Source organism: Nipponia nippon, unplaced genomic scaffold (genome assembly GCF_047370975.1).
Source record: "Nipponia nippon isolate SJK-2023a ecotype South Korea unplaced genomic scaffold, ASM4737097v1 scaffold_10, whole genome shotgun sequence".
Lineage (NCBI taxonomy): Eukaryota > Metazoa > Chordata > Aves > Pelecaniformes > Threskiornithidae > Nipponia > Nipponia nippon.
Genome location: NW_028262291.1, coordinates 17,276,149 through 17,301,489, shown reverse-complemented (window position 1 = coordinate 17,301,489; position 25,341 = coordinate 17,276,149). Strand labels below are relative to the sequence as shown.

Genomic DNA, 25,341 nt, shown 5'->3' with positions numbered 1-25,341 from the left:
TAATAAAGTAAGAGTAGCTAATTTGGAATTTGAGAGAGAAGAAGAAAGTAAAAACTAGACAGAATTGAACCAGAATTTTAATCCAGAAACTACAATGATCTCATAGATGTCCACGCTAAGGATGAAAGAGCAAAGGGTCAGGAAAGCTGAAGATAAATATTTAAAAGGCAAAGCATGAAGATATTAGCCTGGAAAGAACTCCACCCTCCACATTCCAGCCAAAGAGAACAGAATGAAAATTTTGCAATGCTGCTCATTTCATTACTACAAACTTCGAGAGAAACAACCTGATAAAACTCACCATAGGCTGTCCGGGTTCAGAAAACTTAACTTTAATATCCTGCAGATGTTTCAAGATTGGTTCATCATACTCCTAAGAAGGAAAAAAAAAAAAATTTCCTATTCAGCAGGCAATATTTAGAAGAACAAAATGTTAACCTAGCTTGTTTGTTCAACCTGTTCTTAAGAAAGAATCAAACCTTTTAATTATTCAACAATAAAAAGCTGAAGTTCAGATTTGGATCCGAATTTCTTAATTGTAGTTGCAAATACCACATGCCAAATTCTCAATCATTAGGCCTCATCTTCAGTAAATAAAGCTGCTACCATGCTAGGCTACATGAACATTACTGAAAATAAAATAACTTCATTCAGGATATTTATTGCTGGTGAGATTCACAGAAAGATAGCTTTCAGGGAATTCTTCCTTAACAGCATTAAAAGCAATTAATATAACTGAGGGCAAAACTACCTAAGCTATTTAACGCAAATTCAACCAATCCATGAGTATGCTTGTAACATCCTTGCAAAAATAATCCTTTATGGACTAAATTAACAAAACTACAGAGGAACAGCTGTTGAAAGCAGCACATAAACTTGCATTTTAGCATCTACAAAGGTTGTTACAAGATAATTTCTTAAAAAATCCACATGGTGTTTAGCAGTTTGGGTTAGCTGTTCTGCTTGTCCATCATTAGCCTTTCAAGCATCTTCAGGAACAATATTAGGGATTCTGAAGACTCAAACATTTGATCCCTCACACACATTCCACAAGCACTCACTATTAATTGGAAAAAGTAGCAATCCATTTAACACATGACAGAAGTTATTCTTCTCAGAGGAGAAACTTACTTGTACTAATTCACTTAGCATATCTACGTTCCTAAAGATAGTAAACCAGAAGTCTGGAATTCCTTTGACATTTGTCTCTTCTGCTTCCGCTTTTTCTTCTATTACCACTACATTTTTCAGGTCTCCCTATGAACCAAATACAGAAATATTTAAGAAATTAAATTGGGACTTCTTAATACATTTAATAAACAGAGGTAGATGTACAAAGCATTTGCCGTCTCTGAAGCTGTGTTTAAGGAACATTTAAAATTTACAGTTTCTTCTCTGTAAATGAAGTTAAGAGACACAAGGTTTATTTACACAACTAAACATATAGACATTTAATTCAGATTTACTTTCAACTCATTTGGAATTCTTCTATACAAAGACTAAACAGACCAAGTAAGTTTCACTGACTTGACAAACAGAAATAATTAAAACATTTCTATCTTTCTACAAACAGAAAAAATATAAATACATTTCTATTTTTCTATTAATCTCATTCCTGTAGCTTCCCGTGCCATTTACAGTGTTTAATCTAGAAATTTAAAATCTAACTTTGCCCTCTGAAATACTGTTTTAGCTTCCCAATTTTGCAGAGTACTGGTAAAGTTGGTTTTCATGTTTGTTTTTTTTTTTTTCTTTTTTTTTTCCATTATTATGCTGTCTCCTTTTGTAATAGAGGATAATCTTTTGTGATAGAGGATACCCTAGACATAACTGATGTCAAATGTTATAAAAAAGAATGACGACTAAGTAATTTCTCCATCCCAAAAAAACGGGAAATTCACAGCCTGAATTGGTTGCACCTTTCCTTTTACACCACTAGATAGCAGCAAATACACAAGATCTCCTGAAGAGCACCTACCTGCATTATGACTAGCCAAGAATATGAAGCAGCAGTTTACTTGCCATCTAGACATGTTTCTGATCTTATAATTGCATGGAATATGGCCTGTCAATGCTGTATTTGTGCAAAGACTATCAAACCTTTTTTGCTTATACACATGGAGTACTGTGTCATGCTAAATCTCATGAGATCAGTAAAAACAAAGAGAACAACTAGCTTTGTATACACAACAGCGTCCAAAGGAAACAGAAGGAAAATGGGCCAAGGAAAAAATGCAAAAGAAAACCTGACAGAATGGTAAACACAGCATTGTAAGTAGGCCACTTCTCTGAGAAAAAGCAGCAAGTCATGAGTACACATCTACAAAAATGATGAGAGTAAAAGGCAGCCTACAGATTATCGCTCCTAAATCTAGATAGCTCCCACTCAATAGACAAGCAGGAATCCACTAGCCAGCACACATTTTATTAGGTCAATTCCATGTTATGACTAGGTGACATGTGTCTAATCTATATTTATGGAAATGAAAGCTGATTATGTCCCCCAAAATAAAGGGGACAGGCAGACAAACAGCCAGCCTTCTATTATCTTGGGGTATCATGTAGCACTGGAATGGAACCCATTATCAGAAAGATACTGTTAACAGGTTACGAACAGTGCAAACAAAAGCAACTTTTCAATTCACTCAAGTGACAAACTGGAAAAAAGGCTAAACTAAAAGTTTAAAAGCTTTCACTGGACATAACAGTGTATTCATCACAAGAGCACATTACTGATAAAAACCTTTATTTCCAAAAGATGAGTCTATCAACGGAAAACACTGTACAGGAATTAATTCCAGTAAGCCAACATATCTGTAGTTCATTACCCAGCTTGTACTCACAGCTAGTTTTTCTTCTTCCTCATTTTCACTGTGCCATTCTGACTCTGCATCTGTGGGTTCAGCTTCCCCATTAATAAACTCTCTTCTCTGTGTTAGAAAAATAAAGAATGTAATTGAAGATGTAAAATTACACACGTGCAAACAGAACTGCCTCAGCTAGAAGGAGACAAAGATTACATACATAGTCTTCCCACCTTATCAAAAAGCGGTTGATAGAGTGCTGCATATTTTCTCTCTAAATCATGTACTTCTTCATAGAATTTAGCTTCTATATGGGCACATTTCACCTGGAGCTGTTTCAAGGCATCAATTCTTCTTTTCACTGCTTTTGGTAAACTAAAAACCAAACAGTTCTTTAAGGTTAAAAGTTAGTTGCCTCGGTATTGTTTAACATATCTCTGTGAAATAGGCTGCTTATAACTAAACACAATTTTTAAATAAAAGGCTTATGTCAAACATACATGTTTCTTCAAAACCTATTTCAAGAAGTTCAAAGAATCTTCTCTTATCCAAGTTGTTCTCAAAGGTGTTATCTTCTGTTTCATTCCCTCCACCACCCTCCCCGTGCAGTTCAGAAATCTGAAAGTAATACTTTTTACACCTAAACTTTGAGACTAGAGTTGTGCTGATCCATCTATGAAAAGTAAGAACTGTGCATTCTACAGGGGAAAATTTGGATTCATGGGTCATACTTGGAAAAGTACACATTGCCCATCTGTACTTCAATTATTAAATATTTATATATAGTCAGGTAAAAAGAACTTTTTATAGCATTTTTTTAAAAGAGGTCTACCAGCTATTCCCAGTCAAGAAATAAAAGTACAAGCATCTACTAAAGGCAAAATTTTAAAGTTTAAGTCTACTCTACAGTTAGTATAAAACTAAGCCTCTAACTAGGGATTTACAGGTCCCGAACTTTCCACGACATCCTGAACAGCGATCTTATAGAAATCATCGATCAATGCAGCACATGCCCAGACAGAATAAGGGTCACAGAAGGAAACAAAGGGCAGGGGGAGGGGAGTTATTTCTAACCAAAATAATAATAGCCAAGGAAAATACTGAACTGGACAAAATTTTTTTTACAGTTTTGTGTAAGTAAACTAAATCTTGACTCTTCCTTCTAGAAGTAGGCCACTATGAATCATGGTTTAAGTCAATCATTTCTCTTAGTGAATCATTTGTTCTAATTTCTTCCTTCCAGAAGTAGGCCACTATGAATCATGGTTTAAGTCAACCATTTCTCTTAGTGAATCATTTGTTCTAATTTCTTACCTTAATTATACAGTAATAACATTATATTATGCTTTCAGTCTTCCAATAATTTTATTATGCCCTGTACTTACGTTTCAATGTAACTTGAAGGAGTAAGCGCTGTGTTGTCAAGACGCTCCTGTAGAGCTGCCAGGACCTGCGGATTTTGCATCACTTGGTCTGCTAGCTTTTCTATGAAGACAGAAAACTACTTTTAAAACAAATTTGAATCTATTTATAGCTCTTTTGTCATACTGTGTGTCTTACAGAAGTCACAGTAAAAATACTCCCCATTTTCCAGATCTCAAATAGCACCACTACAGTTAAATAATAACTCCAGCAAAATTAATTCAGGATCAGATTTCAGAAAGATTAAAGTTGGATAATGATAGAAAATGCACCCTTCTCTTTGCAAATGTATCATATCTTTGCTTTTAGAAGCAAGTAGTACATTGATGACATAAGCAAATTTCCTATCTTCCCTTTTATGCTAGAAAATGCAAAATACTAGTTTCTCTATCCTCTCTCTATATTAATTGTAGCTTACAAGCCATATATAAGTTTGCAAGAGAAGAACCACTGAATTATACCTCCAAGACATTTGTAAAAGTGCTTTCCAGTTAGTCTGACTCCTGAAAAAAACTGACAAAAACTTTGCGTACTGTAAAACAAAGTAGCATAGCACTATGACCATTTCCTTGACAACTACTAATTTTTTATATCAAGATACTTTCACAACCTGTAAGACTCCTCAAACAGCCATCACAACAGTTCACAGAAGACTATTTTTACAGCAGGTCAGACCTAAAATGCTTCTGGTTAGGAGTTAAAAATCCTTACTAATAACCGTACAGGTGGTCATAGTGGGAAGACATTTGCTTTTCAAATCCTTCCATTCTTTCTCAACGCTTTTCTACCCAGACATTAAAAACAATAAGTTGCATAGCACACACTGACTCGATGAAGCTTTTATATCAGTGGGTTTGTGTGTTGTTTTGTTTTTGTTGTTTGTTTGGAATTTTTTTTTGGTTGGTTTTTCTTAATCCAATTTTACTGTAAGAATTATTCAATGGTGTCTACCAGTTTATGTATGACTTCCAGTTGCCGGTCACAGAGGCTTTCTTAAAAAAAGAGAGAGACCTAAAGAACATTCAGTGACCACATAGGTGATACATGTTTCATTATAACTTAAAAATTTCAGCATTCAGGTTAAAAACAATGCAACTGTAGCTTTTCCGCACATTAAAGTATTAATTTGGAAAGCACTATTCAGCAGTTATCTGCAAACCTTCCAAATGAAGGATAAAAACCTCAAGAGGACATATTATAAACATCATTTTCCTACAAACAAGAGAGTAAAGAACTAGTATACATACAGGACCGCTCATTTTAATAATTATGCTGATAAAGATTACACGGTGTTAAAAGCTAGTCTATACAGGCCTTACTGCAAGTGTCTAGCAGGTTATTTCATGCAATAATGAAGCATCCTAGTCACAACAAAAGTACTTCACTGTCACAAAAACATAGCCTTTTATTTTGCTCTTGGCTGCAATAAACATGGAAAACATCAGAAAGTGAACAGTTAGCCTAGAAACCATGGCTTTGCTTTCAATAGCGAACACATCTGTAGTTTTGACTGTAAAGGTTTTGCAACTGTAGATAAAGAAGCTTCAATACACAAGGCAATAGGCTTATTACACCTTTTTAATGTTACCTACTACTATGTATTTCTTACCTTTTTTGTCGCTTGCATTTTTAGCGGCCTCCACAGAATCCGAAGCAGTATCTTCTGTTTTACTAGAAGAATTAAAAATGTAACATATTAAAAAGGCATTCCTTTATAAAACTGTTAACATTTAAAAGAAAAGCATTCTGAATTTTCAGTGGCTACTACACAACAATTTTATAAATACATGTCTTCTAGTGGTATACTAGCTTATGTCTTCAAGCTTCTCAAAATTTCAAAGTTTGGATATGAAACTAGTTCTCATAAGATGAATAGGATGCAAAGGAAAAGCAGAAAAACCAAAACCCAACCCCAAAACAAAACACAAAAACGCCAAAACAAAAGACACCAATAGATAAATTCATCTCATTAAGTGAATGGCTGGCCTTTCACCTGTACTGGGTCATTCTGGACAGGAAAATGTTATTAGTCACAAGTGACAAAAACAAGACACCCTTTTAGTGTAAGTGACGAAGAAAAACATGAGACAGGATACAGGTAAGAAAGGAAGATAAACAAAAGACCAAAGCTCTTTCTTTCCAATTTCTATATCAAGTTGTTTTGATTAATAGTAAACACATTTTGCTTCTACTCTAAAAAGAGATGCCCCTGTCATCCCCAGTCTCCCTGCCACAATATCTTCCATCACAATTCCCATGCTGGAAAAAGAAAGGGCCCAGAATGAGTCAACAGCCAGCAAGCATTCCCTGTGCTCCCTGCCAGTCTATGGGTCGCAAAATACAGATGGGGTATTGCTGAAATTAACCCTAACTCGGACACAAAAAGAAAAAAGATATCACATATGCAATGGGTATTATCAGTTACCAGATAGACTAGCTTATCCAGCTTACCCTGGTGCACTGCAAGCCTTGAAAGACCAGCATCACATACGTGTTTACACCAGTTTAACAACACTGTTATTTGTTCCAAAAATGGTATAAAAACTAGAAAATAAAACAGTGCCTTTTGTATGCTTAAAGCGTAGAGATCAGAGAAACACTGAGGATCAGTGTTCTCTTCAAGTCTTCAGAGCATTTAAATATGAACACTGAAAACTGAATCAAGACAATACAAATTATGTTAATCTAAGAACAGAGTCACTCTGTATCCAATACACTACAATTTCAGCTTCTCCTGTACCAAATGAGCATTTTGGCCTTGCTGTAAGGAAACACAGTAAAGTTAGGGAAAACATTACCATTTTATTCTTATCCAAGTTTGGTAATCCATTGTTCATAGGTAATAAAAATACTCCCACAGAAGACCAGGTTTCAAGAAAACAGTCCAACATACCTGTTATCTGCCATCTGTGTGCCTGTATCCACCTGCAAGTTGAAAAACAATGTTTCAAAATAGCTTAATGGTAATTTATCTCAACAAAAGATGAAAGTAGAACAGGTTGTTGTTTAAAACCTCAAAATAAATTAACAGCTGGTTTTGCTAAGAAACTCATCATGCATAACCCCTTGCAATAAAGTGAATAGCTCCCATAATACCCAATCCAAACTGGATCTCGCTCCTAGTTTTTAAACAGTCTGTTAGGTGCTTTCATTTAATCCTTTTAAACTTATTTTTTTCTGCCAAGTATTCCAGATGTTGATCCATTTCTACCAGATCGTAAGTCTTCAGTCTGAAGACAAGTGTCACAGTCTCCTACACTAGCTCTGCATTCTATTAAAAAAAAAAAAAAAATCAAGCCAGAGAGCAAGATATAAATACATTATTTTCTAATTCCTTGACAGTATTACAGTAAATAATGAATTTTTAATCTCTGCATATACTATACTACCATGCCTGATCTGAAAACAATGAAAGTTCAAATGAATTACAACAACTTCAGAATGACTTTTTTCTTACGTCACCTGAGCAGAAAAATATGCCTCACTTGTCTGTCTAATCAGGGCTATTTTTGCGAATAGCTGCTTCTGCTGCACTATACTGAATGACAGCCTAAAACTGCTGCTAGATAAAGAGAAGCACAGCACCGAAGGAAAGAAAATTATTTACCAAGAGAAGGGTTTTTGACAGCAGCTATGAAGGCACAATCCCCTATGTAAAGATTTGCCTTGAATTTATTTATCAGCAGTGATAAAACAAAGAGAAACATAGAAGTTGAAGTCTTGGTATTAGCAATGATTGGAACCAAGTTTAGCACAGCTACCCCAACCCCCAAGATCTAAATTAGCTCTCCTGAGAAACCAGATTGCCTAACTTCCTTTGCTGTTATTTCTTTACTGGGGCATAATATCCAAGCCTGTACATCTATTTTAGTAATACAGGTTGCATTCCCCCCCCCCTCCCCATTCTAAACATCACATATCCAGGTAATCACCACATACCAGACAGAATCATAGGTGATATTTTCCACTATCAAACTTTCAAGAAAACAGATGTTAGTCTGCAAGTCAAACTTAGAATAAAAAGTACTTTCCATCATTCACGAGAGTCAACAGGACTGATTTCTTAGATTCTATAAAGGTCAAGCAGGCTGATCTTTAGCCCAGCTTCCAATACATGGCTACCAAAGAATCACCTAAGTGCTAATGACATCCTGAGTGGCAGCCAGAGCAAGGGGCCCAGAGATCACATGCACTGTCCCACCTGGAAATTGCCGATTTCTGTTGGAAGCTAGAAAAGCAACACTTTCACAACCACTTAAATAAAGTTGAAAAGCTTTGTTCATTTACAAAAGTACTAACAGTATACTTTAGATTATTCCACAGGAAGTAAAGCTGCTTAACATTTACCAAAAAAGCACAAGCCCACCCTACAGATGAAGTCCAGGAACAAACAAAAGGGGTTTCTTGTAGACTAGGCGTGTTTCAGCAATGCAGGCATATTATTTATTTGCAAACGCTTATTCTAGCCTTAAACATAAAAAGAGAAAGTGGCAATGCCAACAACCATCCACTAGAGCATAAGAGAAGAATTTTACTATCTTACAGCTGAAGAAATAAAGGAGCATACATGAGTCTTTCCTTCCATAGCAGACAGAAGGCAGGAAAAAAAAGGTAAGACATAGCAAATTGACCTAATATCAGAGTTCAGCCAACAAGTTATACGATCCTAGTCACTATTAGAGGAAGCAATAGTAAGCAACTAAAAATGCAGACTCGCGTTACTTAAAAATTAGCCTCCAAGATTTGTGTCTTCCAACCTAGGCCCAGTGACAGAGCTAATGGAAAAAATCCACTGCACATACGAATTCTTCTGCTCAGTTGTTTGTGCTGTTTTTCCTGCAGGGAACTACTTCTCAACCCTGCTGAGGGAAGACAAGATCCTCATTCCATCCTCATTTGTGTTTGGAAAATATGGAGTAAAGTTCCCATAACTTGAATAATTTTTAAATAGCAGTTAAATTAATCTCCACTGGAACAGACATGAATTGCGCATGTTCTTACAAAAGCCATTCACCTAAGAAACAAGAAACAACAACAACAAAAAAAGAAGAAAAAAAAAAAAGATACCATTCCTTGGTGCAAATACATACTTGAAGTCTTGTTTCGCTCCTTTAAGTTGTTCCTTCAGCCAACTAAAAAGTAAAAATAAGTATATAAATAAATAATGAGAAGAAGCTTTCTTACAAAACAGTCTGTGATTCCCAGCTGTGTTACAGTTGTTTTCCAATGACTTAACTGCCACAGAGTTACTATCTGTTCAGTAAAAGCTGGTGAAGGCAGGTGAGGGAGAGCAAGGTGATTTTAGAGAGACAGAGTTAAACGTACCCCTAGCTGAAAATGTACAGTAGCAAAGCACTGAGCCTTCATATTTATTGCCTTAGTTATTTTCGAAGCAGGTGAGCTCAGACAATTAGACATGAAAAAGCTATCAGAACTCCAAGAAAAGAATAGTGTAAGATACTGTTATTGTTGCTACCACCCCCAATAAGAGGCCAAATTCATACCTTATTTCTTCTGGACAGTTCACTGTTTTCAAGTAACTAATGCGGACATGAAGCCTTGGGGAAAGAGGGAACTACATCAACCACTTGTCCCACAAAGCAGGCTGCTGCAATTTCTCCAGCACAGATGTCACACAACACTAGTCACTTAAAACAGCAGCAAACTGTAAACTCGATGCACACTAAGACAGCAAAAGTTCATTATAAGGACAAGTAATATCCTGAAGGATGCAACTTCAAAGGAAAAGCCTGTACATTGAATTGCAAGACATTCATAAATACAAGTGTACACAGAATAAATTTTCTCTGCTAAAAAAGCCTACGTCTTGCTGTACAAACTTTCTAAACACAGTTAGAATATGAAGCAGGAAACGAATGGACTCCTGAACTCACAGGAAGGCTTCTACCCACAACTGTTACTGTTTTTGTAACTACAACAAATCAGAAGGAAAGTTATGACTTCCGTTTTAGAGCTGCTGGGATGTAACCCTGTGGGAAGCCACAAACATAATAGTCTGATGCTTTTTGTAAGGAAAGTTAGAAGCAGAAATGAAAAAATAGTCAAGAGGAAGAAACTCATTAACCTGTTCCACAAGCCGGGAATGTTAGCAATACTTAAGCTCACCTTGGAAGTTTTTTTGAGGGAACGCTATTTTGCTTAGAGATGACTTCATAAAAAATTTGCCTAGTGGTTCTGGTTTCACCTATAACTTACATATTTTCTTCTCTACCTTTTTATTTTGAAGCCTCGTAGGCAGATGTTACAGGAACCGAGTCAGACAAATCCTACAAGCGCTGGTATTGCATGCAGTAAACAATCGTAGCAGCAGCAAAAATTTTAAACAGGCCCTCACTTGGGAGACGGTGACCTCGAAATGAAAAACGGGAGCCCCCAAAATCTCACACCACACTGAGAGAACACAAGGCCGTGGATAAGGTCAAACGAAAGAACCGCGCCTGACCTAAGCGGCTAAGGGCTTGACTCAACCCGAGCACCGCGGGGTGAAAGACTGACAAACTGCTCACCACAAACAACAGCCCTCCCACCCTCTTCCTCCCCCACTTCCCCCGGGAGGGCGGGGGAAGGGAGGGCCCGCTGCCAGGCTCCCCAGGGCGGGCGAGAGCGGCCATACATGTGGCCGGAACCGCTCCGTCCCCCCTCCACCAGACTCAGCGCAGCGCAGATTCCCCCTCCTCTCTCTCCAAACTTCTCAAGCCAGTCTTAAAATGGTGCCTGACCGGGCCGGGCCCGCCCCTCTCCGCCAGGCGGCTCCAGGCGGCCCCCGCTGCCACCGAGCTCCACCCCGGAGCAGGCCCTAACGGCCGCCGCACGCGCGCCCCGTCCCCGCGCTGCGGTCGCGGCGGCCAGCTCAGGCTCTCCGCTAGCCCCACCGGCCACCCGCCGCCCGCAGGCCGGGAGCTCAGCGCTGCGGCCCCACCGCACCCTCACCTGCCCGCGCCCCGCGTTCCCTCACGCCCGCAGAGGCAGCAGCGCCAGCCGCTAGACTCCTCGCAGGCTCACTCAGGCTGCGCCGCCGCCAAGAAAGCCCCCTGCTATTGGCCGAAGCGCGGGCGCCTCCCTCAGCAAAGACACCGCCGATTGGCCCCCGCAGTGCCACAGCCGCCGCGCCGCACGCGGGCCATGTTGACTATCCGACGGCGCGGCGCTCAGCCAATCAGAGAGCGGGTGCGGGACGGAGGGGGGGGGCGCTGGGGGATGTGCGCACGGGGCTGGCGGCGCGCGGGGAGAGCGCGTGATGAGGGGCGGGGCCGGGAGGCCGCTCGTGCCTGCGTCCTTAAAGCGGCAGAGGCTGGCCGATGCGGGGGTGGTCGAGAACATGGCGGCGGGTGCCCGGTGCTTGTTAGGCCTTGTGGGCCGCGCTCCAGAAGCGGGCCGGGAAGGGCCCTCCGCGGGGCCGCCTGGAAGGGCTGGCCTCCCGCTGTTCGTGCTGCGGCGCCCGGGCGTCCTTTAACCACTCCGGCGGCGCCGCGGCTCCTGCGGCGTGAGCGGTTTGCTCGAGGCCGGGCCTCGGGCGGGGAGCGGGCCCCGCTGTCCTGGCAGGGGGGCCGAGGGCCGGGGGTGCGAGCCCGGGAGCTACCGGCTCGGTGTGCGTCGCAGCTCGGAGGAGGCAGGGGTGGGACGCGCGTTTGGGATGCTGAGGACGGATGACTGCCGCATCTCTGACCTGCACGCAGTGTCCCTCTGCCTCGCCTCCGGCTCGTCGTGGAGATAATCCCTGCTGAGGGCTGGGAAATGGAGTTTCTGAGGCGTTCTGTGTCTGGCTGTTAAAATGCGGTGCTGCTTTCCAGTTTCTTTAGCAGCCAAGATAGAGTTGGCATTGCCTGTCTTCTGCTCAGTCACCCCCCTGCACTGTAAAGTTTACTGTCCTAGCAGATACACATCCATGTGTTTGAAGGGTTGCATTTTACCCAGATTAATAACGTGATCATGGTTTTAAGAACCTCTCTGTATATCATCTGCATGGATAAGACTAAGCTGTCAAAGTTGAAAGGTAAATGAAATAGCTGAGTGCTTCTTATTAAAAAAAAAAAAAAAGCCCTTTTTGATGTTTCAGACTGAGCACCTTTTTCAAAATGCACATCAGCCTTTCCAGCATTGTTTCCTAGTCTAGATATGGACATAATTTCCTTGTCCATAAAAAAGAAAAAAACAACAACCACACCCCCACCCCCAAAAAACCTTGACAGCCCAGCTGCTGTTTGTATGGCAATTTGTAAGCAGCAGATGCTGTGTAGCTTGGTGCTAGAACAGTGCAATTTCAGCATCTGAAGCCACTTAAGAATCTTAATCTTTCACTCAACAGGAAAAACCTCTAACCCTTTATTGTGTCAGTGGATTCCTTTGTTCTATAAAAGGTCTTCTGCAGGTCTACAACTTAGTCTTGGATTTCAGTAATTTGTGACTAGGGTTTATCATCACAATCCTTTCACGGGTAAAATTAAAATTTGGAAATGTTAAGACCAATATTTTATTAACAACTAATCAATACATTAATGTTGGATTAATTCAGTTATTGTAGGAATTTAGTGACAGCAATAACTAAGGAATTGTTAGTTAAATAGGTACCAATACTGTAATTAAAGAATAAGATAATTTTGAATTACATTCAAACAGCTAAAGAACTGCAGGAATGTTGTGAAGTCAGTTGCACAAATAAGCAGATTTGGTGGGCCAGAGGAGATGCTCACTGGAAGATTCTCCCACTTCTTTTCTTTGCTTCCAACTCCCTGTCCCTGTTTCTGCAAACCAGTCCTTTTTCTAACATTACCAGGTTAACAGCCTCCTCATACTTCCATGAATTCTTATTTTGGGACAACTTTATTCATTATAATGGCTACACTTAATTCTCAGTCTTGCAAAGAAGAGCATAATGAACTCCGAAAGGAGGATTTATCTGAAGGTATTCCTACTGCACCTTTTGTTCTTGCTGCTGGTTCATAGCTGTGAAGTGTTCTTTTAAAGTTTTTCTGTCAATCTCCATTTTGATAAAAGCTATTTCTCCTTTCTACCTAGAAGATGTTTGGAGTACAAACTCCAACCTTTGTCTCCTACAAAGATGTAGGAGGTTTTGCTTAAGTACGTGATCTAGCTGCACCTTTCTGCTGTTGCAGGAATACACTGTGGCCCTGTTCGGACTATTTGTTGCGCTACTGCATCTTCTGTGGCATGTTAGAGTTTGTCCCTCTGCACTAGTTGCTATCTTGTTAATGCAGTTCTCATAGATGCTGCAAACCCTGAATTAAATTAAAATTAGTATAGTCTTGTAAAAGTAGATTTGGTTTCTTCTGGACCAGTTATTAAAGCCTTGAAACAGGCCAGAGCGCTGGAACTATTTGGCTCTCTTCCTCCACTGATGTATATCGAAGTAAACATACATTTAAATTACCTTACATCCTTGGATTTTTAGTGCCCCTCTCCAAAGGCATTAGTCTCCCATGATCAATGAGGGACTTCTGCTGACTGTTGTCTAACCTCTCGTAAGCACAGTGGTAGACTTCAGGACTGTGGATAAGGCACAATCTGTGGAGTCATCTTGCTGTCAGGTGCTCCTACCCTGCAGAGAGCTGCAAAAAGATATTTGCTGAATCACCCTGGCTTGATTTAAACACCCAGCCTAGCATACAAGAGAGCTTGGAGAACCAAAACAGAGAAGGGATTATGGCAGAGCTGCTGAACAGATGCACTAGACACTGGAGAGAAAGCTTAGGCTGAGATCTGCAACTGACATTAAAATGTCTGTGTCTTCTGCCCTTGGGTGGGTATTAATGGAAACTGCTCTCACTTAGTGAGATGCCAGACATCCACAGCCTAATTTGAGAGATAAGACTTAGTTCGTCAATGACTTTTTCTGGAGGGGGAGGAAGAACTTTGGTTATCGCTAAGTGGAGTCTTGGTACTAAATAGCTGATGTGCTTCTTAATTAATTTGTTCTGTCTCAGGAGACATGTTAAGTACTATGCATGTGGTACAGTGTCCTGTATAGAAATTTCCCTGTGAAATTGCAGAGAGGAGTAAAAATTCCTTTCCATATTGGTGTGGCAGAAGTTGTGTAATTAAAGAGGGAGCTAAAGCTGGTCCAACAACTACCACCACCTGAAAATGTTAGCTTAAAATGTAGAAAAAGAAGCTGAAGGTATGTACTGTATGTGGCAGAGATTTGCTTATTTACACATTTAAAATGCATCAGTAGTTTCCTGGAACAGCAGACAGCAAATACAAACATGAGGATAAAGAGGTCAAAGAGAGTATCATAAATGTAATTAGGCACTCATTAGTTTAAAGTCTTTGAAGAACATTGGTGGCAACAAGACCAGATTGAACAATTCACAGATTTTTCTACCAGTATCTGAACAAACTGAGTGATGGAGGAACTTATTCTCTTTAGTGGAGCAATATTCACATTTGATGTTAATGTGAATATTCACATTAGAAAGGCTGAAAGGCACACTCTGAGCGAGAGACACAAACAAAATTTGCTGCTGCCAAGTTTGGCCTTCAGCCAAGGGTGCAATGAAAAACAGAAACACCAGACTTCTATCTTGCCTTGCCATCTCTGAATAAATTCTGTGATAGGTGGGAAATAAAAAGCTCCATGTTGTGCAGACCAACATGAGGTCTGTGTTCCAGAAAATGAAACTACTAAAAAATTCCAAGATTTTGCTATAGGGATTTTCATTTTCATAATGCTTAGAAAATCACATTCCAGACTGGCTTCCCTGAGCGTGTACATGCATACGTGCACATTTTAAAATAAAAAAAAAATTTAAAATACTGTGGAGACTGTCCTCTGCCTTTTCCTTGCTGAGAGAGACAGGTGACTAAGACACCGAATGCAGACCATTGCTGTTGCATTCTCTTCTCCTGGTTGCCAGGTCACTCTCACTAGGCAAGTGCAGTGGAATTCACTTAAGTGCCACCTTGATGGATTCCCAGGGAAGAGGGATTGTGCTGTGCATTTCAGTGATCGCACAGATCAATTGGCACACCTTCACCAAAGAAGTCGTCTTAAACAGCGTGCATCCAAGCCTGGCTGCAGCATTCTTTGTTTGCTAGCAAGTTTTCCTTCACCAGGACTTTATGCATACTGTTATTTTTTTTGCTAAATTGTGGCTGCAGAGAGGATAAAAGTAACTGATGTGTAGTAGCTCTGGAGCTTGTTTTTGTTACAAATTCTAGGAGACTAAGTCTATTTTTCTGAGTCTTTGCCAAGGTCATTGTTTTTATTATCCTGCTGCTTTTCGAAAAAAGGAACTCAAAATATGATTTTATTTTACTGTGATTTTATTTATTTTACTCTGATTTTATTTGGAGAGAATGAATAACTTCCTGTTTGTGTATCAAGGTAAAATATTTTAGCAGCTTCTCTACAGGAGGAGTTGCCAATTTGTGTGCTTTTTTTTTTTTTAATAGAAAATACTTGGGCCTGTCAACTAACTCACAGATGCTTCATGAAGCAGACATTTTCCTTGCTGAGAATGCTGACTTCCAAGGACAGCTGAAACAGGTAGGAAGAGAAAATTGTAATTGGAAGACCAGTTCAAGTATGGGAAGAAAAGTTCAAGTATGGAAAGGTTTTGAGGGCTTTATTGCTGGAGAAGTCAAGTGACAAGCTTGCTTGAAGAAGGTAACTTCGAAAACACAGGAACTAGACAGCAAAGCACTATAAAAAGCACGGGAGGCTATGTAGCTGTGTGGAAGAACAATGATCACCCAAGACACAAGGTGAGCCTGAAGAGGAGAGGATTTCAAAGGCTCTGATCCTTATGATGTCTATGAAAAGAATCCCATTGACCTTAGGAGACTTTTGATTGTGGTCAAAGAGAATTCAAGAACAGGAATGCTGTTTCTGGTGTAGCAGAGGAGAAAGGACTTCAGCAGCACTGATGTTTTGGATAAACTAAGATGATTTGAAAGAATCCTTAAAACAATCAGACAAAACACAGAAATGGTGAGCATGAGCTAAATAATTTTGGAGGTAGAATAAGACCTTAATGGGGCAGTAAATGCAGCAGAGGCCCTTATCTGACATGACTAACTATGAATTTAAAAAAAATATTGAGTGAGGAAGCAGTGCGTGCATGTGGGAAGCATACAGAAAAAACGGAAGATAACCTTTTGAGAATGTGAGTCTGAAATGCACTATGCAAGGAGAGTTGTCCCAGAAACAAAACGAAGCATTTGGGAAGGAAAAAGGGCATTTTTTAAAAAAAATTCTTCTACCTTGATGTAGTAGATAAACCATGGAATTGAATGAGGTTCTACTGAAAACACAGCAGAGAAGAAAAACCAGTGTGTGTGTGTGTGGGAAAGCCAGGATGTTATCATGGAGATGTCATAAAGAAACTAGAATCCAGGACAGCAATGGATCAACAGCGTCTTCTCCATAGTTATATACTAACTAGCTCTAAGCAAGTGCTAACTCGGATCACCAAAAAAGAATTTCTGTAAGCAAATTACTGTCACTATTTGACATTAAGTAGCAACTTCAGAAGGAGTTCACGTTCAGGAAAGTAGTTATGGCAGTGAAATCTATGCTGTGATTAGAAATGATTCGGGCCTAGGATTCCTAGTAAAGTTTGCAGAACTAGCCCTGGAATCTGTCTAGGACTACAGGGAGTTTGGAACTGGAGAACCTTATCTGGCTGAGAAGCAGCATCTTGTCACTGCAGCCTAGGCACATCCCATCCCTTCATGGATATCCTGAGTGCAGATGTGTCTTGGGGGAGCAGGCTGGGAAGAAAACAATGAGCTGATAATGTTGAAGGGAGTTAGGATCTAGAATGGTGTAAAAATGCAACTGATCCTCTTCTGTTCACAGACCAAAGGATGGAGAAGTTGCTCTCATGGCTGTGGCTGGCCATTTGAAGTACCGCTGTGTAGTTTAAACATGCATTTATACAATTAATTAGAAATTCACAGAATAATCAAATACTGAATGCAAAATGAATTAAATTTTAAATTACTAATATTAAATTACTAATAGCAAGCTAAAGGAAAAGGTCTGTAAACCTCATTTCAAAAAGATGGTTGTGGAATAAAGATAAGCTCTATATTCTTCCCACTATACAAAGGTCACATACAACTTGTATTTTACAACAGATTTTATTTTCTGCATACAAGATGCATGTGCTTTACCGACTTTAACATTACGTATGTTTTCAAAGGCAAACACAGACAAACTAGAAAAAAAACCTACTAGACCTTTCTGTTACTCCAAATATGTTCATTCCTCAGAAGGAGGAATACAAATATAAAAATATAAAGATAAAGCAAAGATGTTTTAACTCTTAATTAAGGAAAGGAACATAGCCTAATGGTTATAGCATGAACCTAAGAGTTGAGAGAACAGAGGTATCACAGTATGACCTGCAAGTCACCTTGTGGTTTAAGAATACTTGATGAATATAGTTCTACATATAGCTGTTATATGTAGTTGTGAAGTAGGTGAGATTTTTTTTAGGATTTCATGAAGTAGCTGCTGCCAGTGAAATGCATTATTAGGCAACAGAGAACTGTCCTTGCAGACATGATGTGACCATACTACATCAGAAAGATTATTAACTTGGGGTTAAATTGTCATGTTAAAAACATCAATCTTGAATAACAAGTAATTTATAGCTGTATTTCCTAATTGCAAACCAATCCACAAACTGTATCTCAGTAAGAAACCCTCTGTTAATTCCCCTTGGCTCTGAACAGGTAATTAGGTACTTTGGCAGCACTCCTGTTCCTTGGAGGGATAGCTCCAAGAATGCACCACCCTCTGCCATTAGCCCTTCATGTCTTCCCCACCTGTTTGTTCAATGCAGGTGCATCTGCCTTGTACTTACCCTCTTGATTGCAACTGCACGTTGAGCAAAGGTGATGATCTGTTCCCTTTTGCAACGAAGGGACTGAGCTTCTACGACGCAAAGTGTTCTGGGTAGACTTACGAGAGTTTTTAGTAACAGCAGCTAGAGTAAGTATCATAGTGGAACTACCCAGTTTTTCCTGCTTATATAAAGATACTGAAGTCATCTGGAAAATACTGTTCTTACTGTGGGACAAATTACTCAGCTCCCATTTAGTAGTAAATTTTGCTGACTGTGACATATTCCAGAATGCAAGCTACAGTGGGCTTTAGATAGAGATCAGAATGCAGGACAAATTAACCAAAGCCTGGACAGCTATAATAAACAAGAATCCTTATGTGGATTTGCTGACTGAGCAGCACCTTCCCAAATCCAACTGGCAACCGTTCAACTTGCTACTGTTGTTGCGAAGAAACTTCTTACAGGTTGGCTTTTTTAAAGAATGGATTTTTATTGACTTTCCAGATGACATTATTAATCTACGTAAACAGTATTTTTACTTTGCACATAGTAGAAAGTGTAAACAGAAATTTGAGCATTGGTATATGCTCACTTCTTCAATGGTGACCCAGCACTCGCCTTCTAAAAAAAAAAGTCCTGTTGTTTTCAATTTGCACTTCCGTTCTGAATCATTTGTAGATACTCTTTGTATAGCTTTTCTTGGGTTTCATAAAGTTTCTTTAGCTTCTTAATTTGTCCTTTGCTGAGTTCTTTGCCTTCTGTGTCATGGGTGGGAAATCCCTGAAATAGTAAAAAAAAAAAAAAAAAAAAAAAAGAGAATATTTAAGATAAATTATTGGACTGCTTTTGCTCCTTATGGAATCGTGTTTTAATAAGATAGGGGGATAATGTCATAACGACAAGCTGTCAGGACGGGGTGCATCTTGGCTAATTGTAATCACCTAGAAGTTTGACAACTTACTTTGACTATTTGTCTATGTTCCCTTCCTAGTTAATGAAGGGGCAAAGGACGTATTTATTTTCTGTCCTGTACTAAGTACGGGAAGCTTAGACAACTAACTTCTAGGTGGTTATAGTTAAGAGAATAATGACTAATCCCTGAACAGATGGTTAAGAGACCACTTTTAATCATACTAGCATATTGAATCCAAGGCTTAAAGCAAAAGCATAAGAGATTTATGTTCTCGATGGAGAAGGTATGATCAGAGACTTTATGGAGGCTCTCCTTGGCTTGCAGGGGTATTTTCCAGCATTTACACTCTCCATTCTTACTTGCTCCCAGGACCTGAATTTGCATGGGTGAAGAGGACAGGCAGAAGCAGGATCAGTGTCCTGGCTCAAGCACTGAAGAAACGTGCTTCATGTTTTCCAAGTAACACCTTTTATCCTCAAGGGGAGCAATCAACAGCACAGTTACCCGTACAGCCCCTTCAGAGATCCTTTGCCAGGAGAGAGCAGAACAGTGGGCAGAACCAAAAAGGAAGCACAAGACCTCTCTAAAAACATCAGTTCTGGCAGAGTTGCGGAGTTTGTACTTGCAAGTGAATTCCTTGCCTTGCAACATGGTAATAAATCTGTGAACAAACATCATACATGTTCCTACCCACAGTATCTACAGGGAATTTTGCTCTGCGATGAGAGAGGCCAAAGGAGACTAATGTGCAATGAAAATACCCTTGAAATGATGGCTAACAGTTAGAGAACATTTCTCCCCAATGCAATATGTATGTGTAATAAAATTAGTATATTGCCTTTTCTTTCTCTCCTTCCCTCCTCCTGCTACGTTAAGTTAATAGCACTGGAGGTTTTGGAACAAGATCAGCTGTGTACACATACAATTGAGTATGTACAACTAGGGAAGGAAAGCCACTCCCTGTCTAAAGAAGTGTCTCTTACGTTTTCATCAAACATGGAATATTTGTCATGTTCTGATTTAAACATTTCATGCGGTGGAATCTTCATTTTCGCCAGCTTTGCTGCCTGTAATATAAAAGGTGCATTAACTGCATTAGCATCAGAGTTACTGACAACCTGTCACATAGGCAAAAGGAAAAGTAGACTATAATTTGCAAATCAAAGAGCATTTAATTCACAATTGTTTATCATGTGAAAAGAAACTTTCAGTGCAGAACAACTCAAAAAGTCTTAGCTGTGCTTGTCTGGGAGGAAAAAATATGTTTTTCCTGCTGACAAGCACAGGTTTCTATGCGGGTCACAGCAGGATCAGGATGCAAGTAATTGCACTGAAAATAAACTGAACTTTCACTTATCTGTAAACAAGCACATCTCAGAATCCTTTCCAAGTAGTTTATGCCCAATGCAAGGGAATCACCTTTTTGAAAGAATGCAAAAAGCCACATGGAATTTGTGGATGATAAATGCTATTTGTCTGTTTTTCTCTCTGTACATGGTGCTCTCTAAAAGTTTACTTCCTCTTTTAACCCAGGGACACGTTTCCTATACTGTTAGGGTCATCAGCATGGTAAAAAAATCTTTTCTTCTCATCTCATCTCCTCTGGCTGTCTACTCCTCATCCAAAGCCTAAAACCTTTGAGCTATCTCCATTCCAGCTGTAGAGATGAAATGTGTTTTTACAAAACACTACATTTCAGAGTTCAATTGCAGGGAACAGGCGGATTCTTAAAGAGAAAAAAAAAAACAACCTGTTTTTACACATACCTACAACACTGGAAAGGGAAGAAAATAATAAATGACAAAAGCAAAATCTTTTCTAACAGGCATGTAAGATACTACTTTGGCAATTAAGGAAGTAATACTATAGACTGAAATATGTGCTACAAGATCTTCTAAGAAGCTCTTGCAGCTTCTAGTTGTGTTTTCAAAGATGGCTTCTCTATAATAGGAGCTGAATATTCAAATCTGAACTGCAAGCTGAAGTCATTCTGAGCAGGAAATTGTAGACAAAAAAAAATAAATGGAGGCCCAGTTAAGGCTGGGCAGAGAGCCTGTGTTCTAATGTAATCTTTCCTGCACGTGACTATTGCTGCTAACACTTTTCTTCAAAACCAGATTAAAAGGATCTGAACACTTACTTCCTGCTCTTGTTTTTTCCTGGCTGCTTCTTCTTTCTTCCTTTTTTTCTCTTCTTCAACCTATGAAAGGCAATGTTAATGAGTAAAAGGTAACTAACTACTTCATTTGGTTGTTTTCTAAAAATATGAGCCAGCTAGCTCTCCTGGATATCTAATTACAGACAGAACTGGCAGCATGACCTGCAGCAAAACCACCAAGCCTTATAATTAGGATTGTCTGATAGTTCCCACTGTATGACTTTGATTTCATTTGCTTTTATTGACAGTTAAACCAGTTGTAACTGTTCAGAATGCTTTTTGCATGCAAAGTGTATACATATGAAAGAATACCTACAAAGCCTGCAAAAGAAATGGTCCTGCCGTTTCACGGGGAAAAAGGTTTTGCAAATGACTTTAAAAAAAGACCATATTTTGCTGATATTTTAAGCTCTTGCCTCAAACTGTGAAGACATTACAGTTTCTCAAGAAGCAGTTGTATCCCTTGATGTTCCTAGGGAAACAACTACCCAAATTTAGCCAACTTATAAAAATTAAAAAAAAAAAAAAAAAAAAAAATCTCATCTTGCACTTGCTTAGGAGAGACCTATCAGTTCTCCAAGGGTTCTGCCAGTACTGAACATAATACTGTTTCCAGGGAAAATGTACTCTAGCTGCAGGTTTCACCCAGCAGCTATATACAAACTGCCTTCAAATGTCTTTTTGATGAAAACATCTGGAATTGGCTGAAACTACATTTTACTTCTCCCTCTTCTAAAAAAATCTACATGGAAGGAGCAATGTTGTAAAGTCTTCCAAACATTTCTAGTCATGATGGAATTTTATTATTCATTAAGACATATAAAGTGTTACTTTCAAATGTTACAAAGTCAAATACTATTGCTAGGAGGTGCCAAAAGGAGGGTTTCTGTGCAGACCTTGTGCACGTGAATTAGGATTCAATCTTTATATAGTAACATGTAAATTCTTGCCCCCACACCCTCAATATCTCACTCATCCACACTACACTAATTAAGATTTAGCCAGTGCATTTTCTTCTCACATATCAGATAAACACAGTCTAATTCTATGGAAAATGTCAACTTCCTTTCTACAGACAAAAAGTCCGAATTAGCTTCTCATTGGAATTGTTCTTCCCGAGAGATATGACAGCACACATGCAATACTCAACATCCCTTAATTATATGAAGATCTTAAAAAGCAAACAAACAAAAACCTTAGTGGTATTCATTAGGTCCCATACAAAATTTTCAAGAAGCTACTGTTTCAAAAATTCTTTTCCTGAACACCACTCAAATTTTAGTATCAATTCTCTTACGTTATTTTCCTTGTTGCTCGTCTGTTAAGGTTTTTTCTTACAAGTTATCAAAGAAATGTAAAAGTATCCACAGCTTACACGGTGCTTTACATTTAAAAAATATAGAATGCTTAAAATAATCACCTTTTTCTTTTCTTCTCTTTCTTTCAATAACGTGTCCTTATCCACTAATTTAACCACAGTTGGAAGTCCTAAAGAAGCAAAAACAGATGAATGAGTTTCCAATGCTCGAATAGTCAGTCAAAGATAAATGTATTTGCCCTGTGATAACTGTTTTCTTTTTGCAAGCTGAATGCAAATACAACTGAATACCTACTCAAAAGTGACTAAGAAATTAGGTGCTATACAAAAAGATCAAAAAGATTGCAATGTACATTTTTATATTCTATACAATACTGCAACATACAGTTCTATAATATATATTCATACATCAGAAATATGATATGCTATAGCTTTGCAGTCCTTGAGTTTGTTGGATTATTCCAGATTAGTCTTGACAGGTTGTTTTCCCACTTCTTACGAAAATAGCAAGATTATAAAAACAGCTACCTACAAAGTTCCAAGACATATAATTGGGTACCTTCATGATCTTCAAATCGAACACCAAGTTCAGGAAGGATGTCATCTCGAAGAGCATCACTCAACTGCAGCACTTCAGTTACTACAGAGCATGAAAAATACTTTTAGTAAAGTAACATTTGATGAAAATATACATTTGTCCTGCTACATAGTTATTTAAATGCAATTAAGAAATTGCCACTCTCTCACACAGGCCAGAGAAAGGTCTTTTGTTTTAAAGTTATAAACCTTTTAAGTAAGTTCTACCTTCATTCAACTACACAGAAAAGAAGCATGTTTCTTTGCAGGGACTTGAAATTCATAAATTTCTCCCAAGATACTCTCATTGTTCCTGAAGGGGAACAGAAACAAAATCCAAGGCAATTCAGGAATGCAACAATTCTGCCAGGGTATAGTGGAAGGGTATATGGTTCAGGAAGATCCTAATGGTTGCTGTAGGATTTCCAATGAGAAGGGCTAAGAACCCTCTTTTAGAAAAATCACAAATTAACATATCCTGTGCTACATCTAAGTGCCTTTGAAGGACTATGATTTTGTTGTTTTGATAACTACACATACATTTGTCAGAGCAACTGTAATCCAAACATCCTCTGTAGTTATCTTTATCACCTAGTCTGACCAAGCCGTTTTTTTTCAAGCAAGCCAGTTGCAGCAGAACAGAGAATTTTGATTTGGCTTTCTGGATGGTGATCAGGACACTATGAGTAACATTTTTTTTTTCCTTGCAAACTTATCAAAGAGCCTTTGATGACAGCAAAGGGTTAAGAACTCAAGATTTATCTGAAATAGATGCTATCAAGTCATAAGAGGAAAAGAAATCTTCATAGAAGATATTTACTTGGATGAGAACTTTTATCAGCCAAGAAGCAGCAGAACAGTTAAGAGGAATGAAATGCATCCAGAAAACCCAGTATGTTGCTGTCGTGAACTTAATTCAGTGGCATTTTTTATAGACAGTCTTGTATTTATGAGGAAACACTTACCAAGTATGACAAGATAGATACTTGGGTTAGATGATACCACGTGCTTATAATGAGCAAGTGTTCTCCCTTTCAGCAACTCTCAGCTGGTTAAACATAAGAATAGGGGATTCAAAGGTAGTAATTCTGGCAGTACCATCCAGACACCATAGTGAACACTGCACACGTCAGTAGATACAAGTACCATCCCTGAGCCTTCATCTCGTCCATAATTCTCAGAGCCTCAGAGAGCTGAACAGTGAACAGAGCACCGACTATCCTAATCCCATAAAAAGGAACAGCCACCCTATTTCATTGCATGGTAGTGTTCTGCGACTCTCTCTTTGTATAGAAAAGCACTGCATTTTATAGAAGCTCTTTTGTCTGCCGTGAACTAAGTTGTTATTTTTCTTAATCCAGAGCAGTTATACACAGTGAACCACATTCACGTTTGATACAACTCTAAAGAAGCCATTAAGATAAACAAGGGATAAGATTACCTCACTGGCTGTTAGCACTAAAAGGTGTTGACTCTAACCTAGGCAAAGGAATGACATGTGTCCTATCAAGAATGTATGAGATAAACCTACTGCTTATTCAGTAAAACAGTGTCTGCTCAGTTATAAATATTTACTTATCTGAAATCATGAATAATTGAAAGTGTAAGAAGAAGAAATCCATCAAGTAGAGAATAATGAGAAATGTATAACAAAACATGTATTATTTATGAAAGGACACATCCTCTGATCAATCCTCTGTCATCCAGAGGAGTCAGCACCGTGATTCTCAGGGCTGAAATGTGCCTGTTCTTTGCATGTGGTACCTTTGCAGGTTTTACAGAAGCAGCATACAGAGTTCAGTCACGGATACCTTTACCACAGGGTAGTCAATTTAAGCAGATGTCCTGAGGTAAGTAACCAACAACAACTGAAGAGACTTGCTCCTTTTGGACATCTGAATAACAATAAGTTACTAATGAGAATTCTTCCCAAGGATCGGGGGCTGCACTACAGCACAGTTCTGCTCCACTGGGCATCTTTGCAGAGACAACTATATGGGGTCTTTGCAGTTGGTCAGTACTCAAGTAAAACATCAGGATGCGCAATATAGAGATGCTCTGACCAACCAATCATTGATGTCTTTTGCAGAGGTTTTCTGTATTTCTTTCCCTTGTACAGCTAGCACAGTGTTTTCCTTTTTCTGTTTACCATCATTGCTAGATATGTTCACAAATTAAGTCAAGACTCAACTGCAAATGATCAGTGCATGTCTCCAGTTTGCGTACTAATAAGCTTATAAAATAGAGAATTAATTTTATTAATATGTTTGAATGTTAGCGATTCTGGATGATGGCAAAATTTTCGTATATACATT

At 38.9% G+C, this 25,341-nt stretch overlaps 2 protein-coding genes, 1 long non-coding RNA gene and 1 other non-coding gene across 16 annotated transcripts in view; 1 reads left to right on the top strand and 3 right to left on the bottom strand.

Annotated features, from left to right (window-relative positions):
• Window positions 1–11,317, bottom strand: part of NAP1L4 (nucleosome assembly protein 1 like 4) — a 29,516-nt gene extending 18,199 nt beyond the window's left edge. For 4 of the 7 annotated variants that reach the window (XR_015701852.1, XR_015701851.1, XM_087745746.1 and 1 more), the window contains exons 1-9: window positions 11,178–11,317; window positions 9,294–9,358; window positions 7,120–7,151; window positions 5,836–5,897; window positions 4,190–4,289; window positions 3,038–3,179; window positions 2,844–2,930; window positions 1,132–1,257; window positions 302–373 (exon numbers count right to left, since the gene is read on the bottom strand). Coding sequence is in view for 4 of the 7 variants with exons in the window: in XM_087745746.1 (XP_087601872.1) it covers window positions 302–373; window positions 1,132–1,257; window positions 2,844–2,930; window positions 3,038–3,179; window positions 4,190–4,289; window positions 5,836–5,897; window positions 7,120–7,151; window positions 9,294–9,314 (642 nt within the window). In the remaining 3 variants the exon portion in view is untranslated. Of the gene's footprint in view, window positions 1–301; window positions 374–1,131; window positions 1,258–2,843; window positions 2,931–3,037; window positions 3,180–4,189; window positions 4,290–5,835; window positions 5,898–7,119; window positions 7,152–9,293; window positions 9,359–9,730; window positions 9,750–11,177 lie in introns of those variants that run through there. The other 3 variants (XR_015701853.1, XM_087745747.1, XM_087745749.1) reach the window with 3 other exon arrangements.
• LOC148057096 (small nucleolar RNA SNORA54) lies at window positions 2,495–2,622 on the bottom strand. Its single transcript, XR_015702086.1, has one exon. It is a non-coding gene; the product is annotated as a small nucleolar RNA SNORA54 (small nucleolar RNA).
• A 26-nt stretch (window positions 11,318–11,343) lies between the features above and the next one.
• On the top strand, window positions 11,344–19,941 carry LOC148057095 (uncharacterized). 4 transcript variants are annotated; one of them, XR_015701857.1, is made up of 4 exons: window positions 11,505–12,240; window positions 13,021–13,149; window positions 15,660–15,753; window positions 19,344–19,941. It is a non-coding gene; the product is annotated as an uncharacterized LOC148057095 (long non-coding RNA). The 4 variants fall into 4 exon arrangements; XR_015701854.1 differs by lacking the exons at window positions 11,505–12,240; window positions 13,021–13,149 and adding an exon at window positions 11,344–11,414; XR_015701856.1 differs by lacking the exon at window positions 13,021–13,149.
• Window positions 18,527–25,341, bottom strand: part of CARS1 (cysteinyl-tRNA synthetase 1) — a 35,211-nt gene continuing 28,396 nt past the window's right edge. For all 4 annotated transcript variants that reach the window (XM_087745742.1, XM_087745741.1, XM_087745743.1 and 1 more), the window contains 5 exons: window positions 23,010–23,090; window positions 22,553–22,620; window positions 21,115–21,174; window positions 19,958–20,041; window positions 18,527–18,841 (listed from right to left, as the gene is read on the bottom strand). In XM_087745742.1, the coding sequence (XP_087601868.1) occupies window positions 18,707–18,841; window positions 19,958–20,041; window positions 21,115–21,174; window positions 22,553–22,620; window positions 23,010–23,090 (428 nt within the window). In that variant the 3' untranslated portion in view covers window positions 18,527–18,706. The remainder of the gene's footprint in view (window positions 18,842–19,957; window positions 20,042–21,114; window positions 21,175–22,552; window positions 22,621–23,009; window positions 23,091–25,341) is intronic.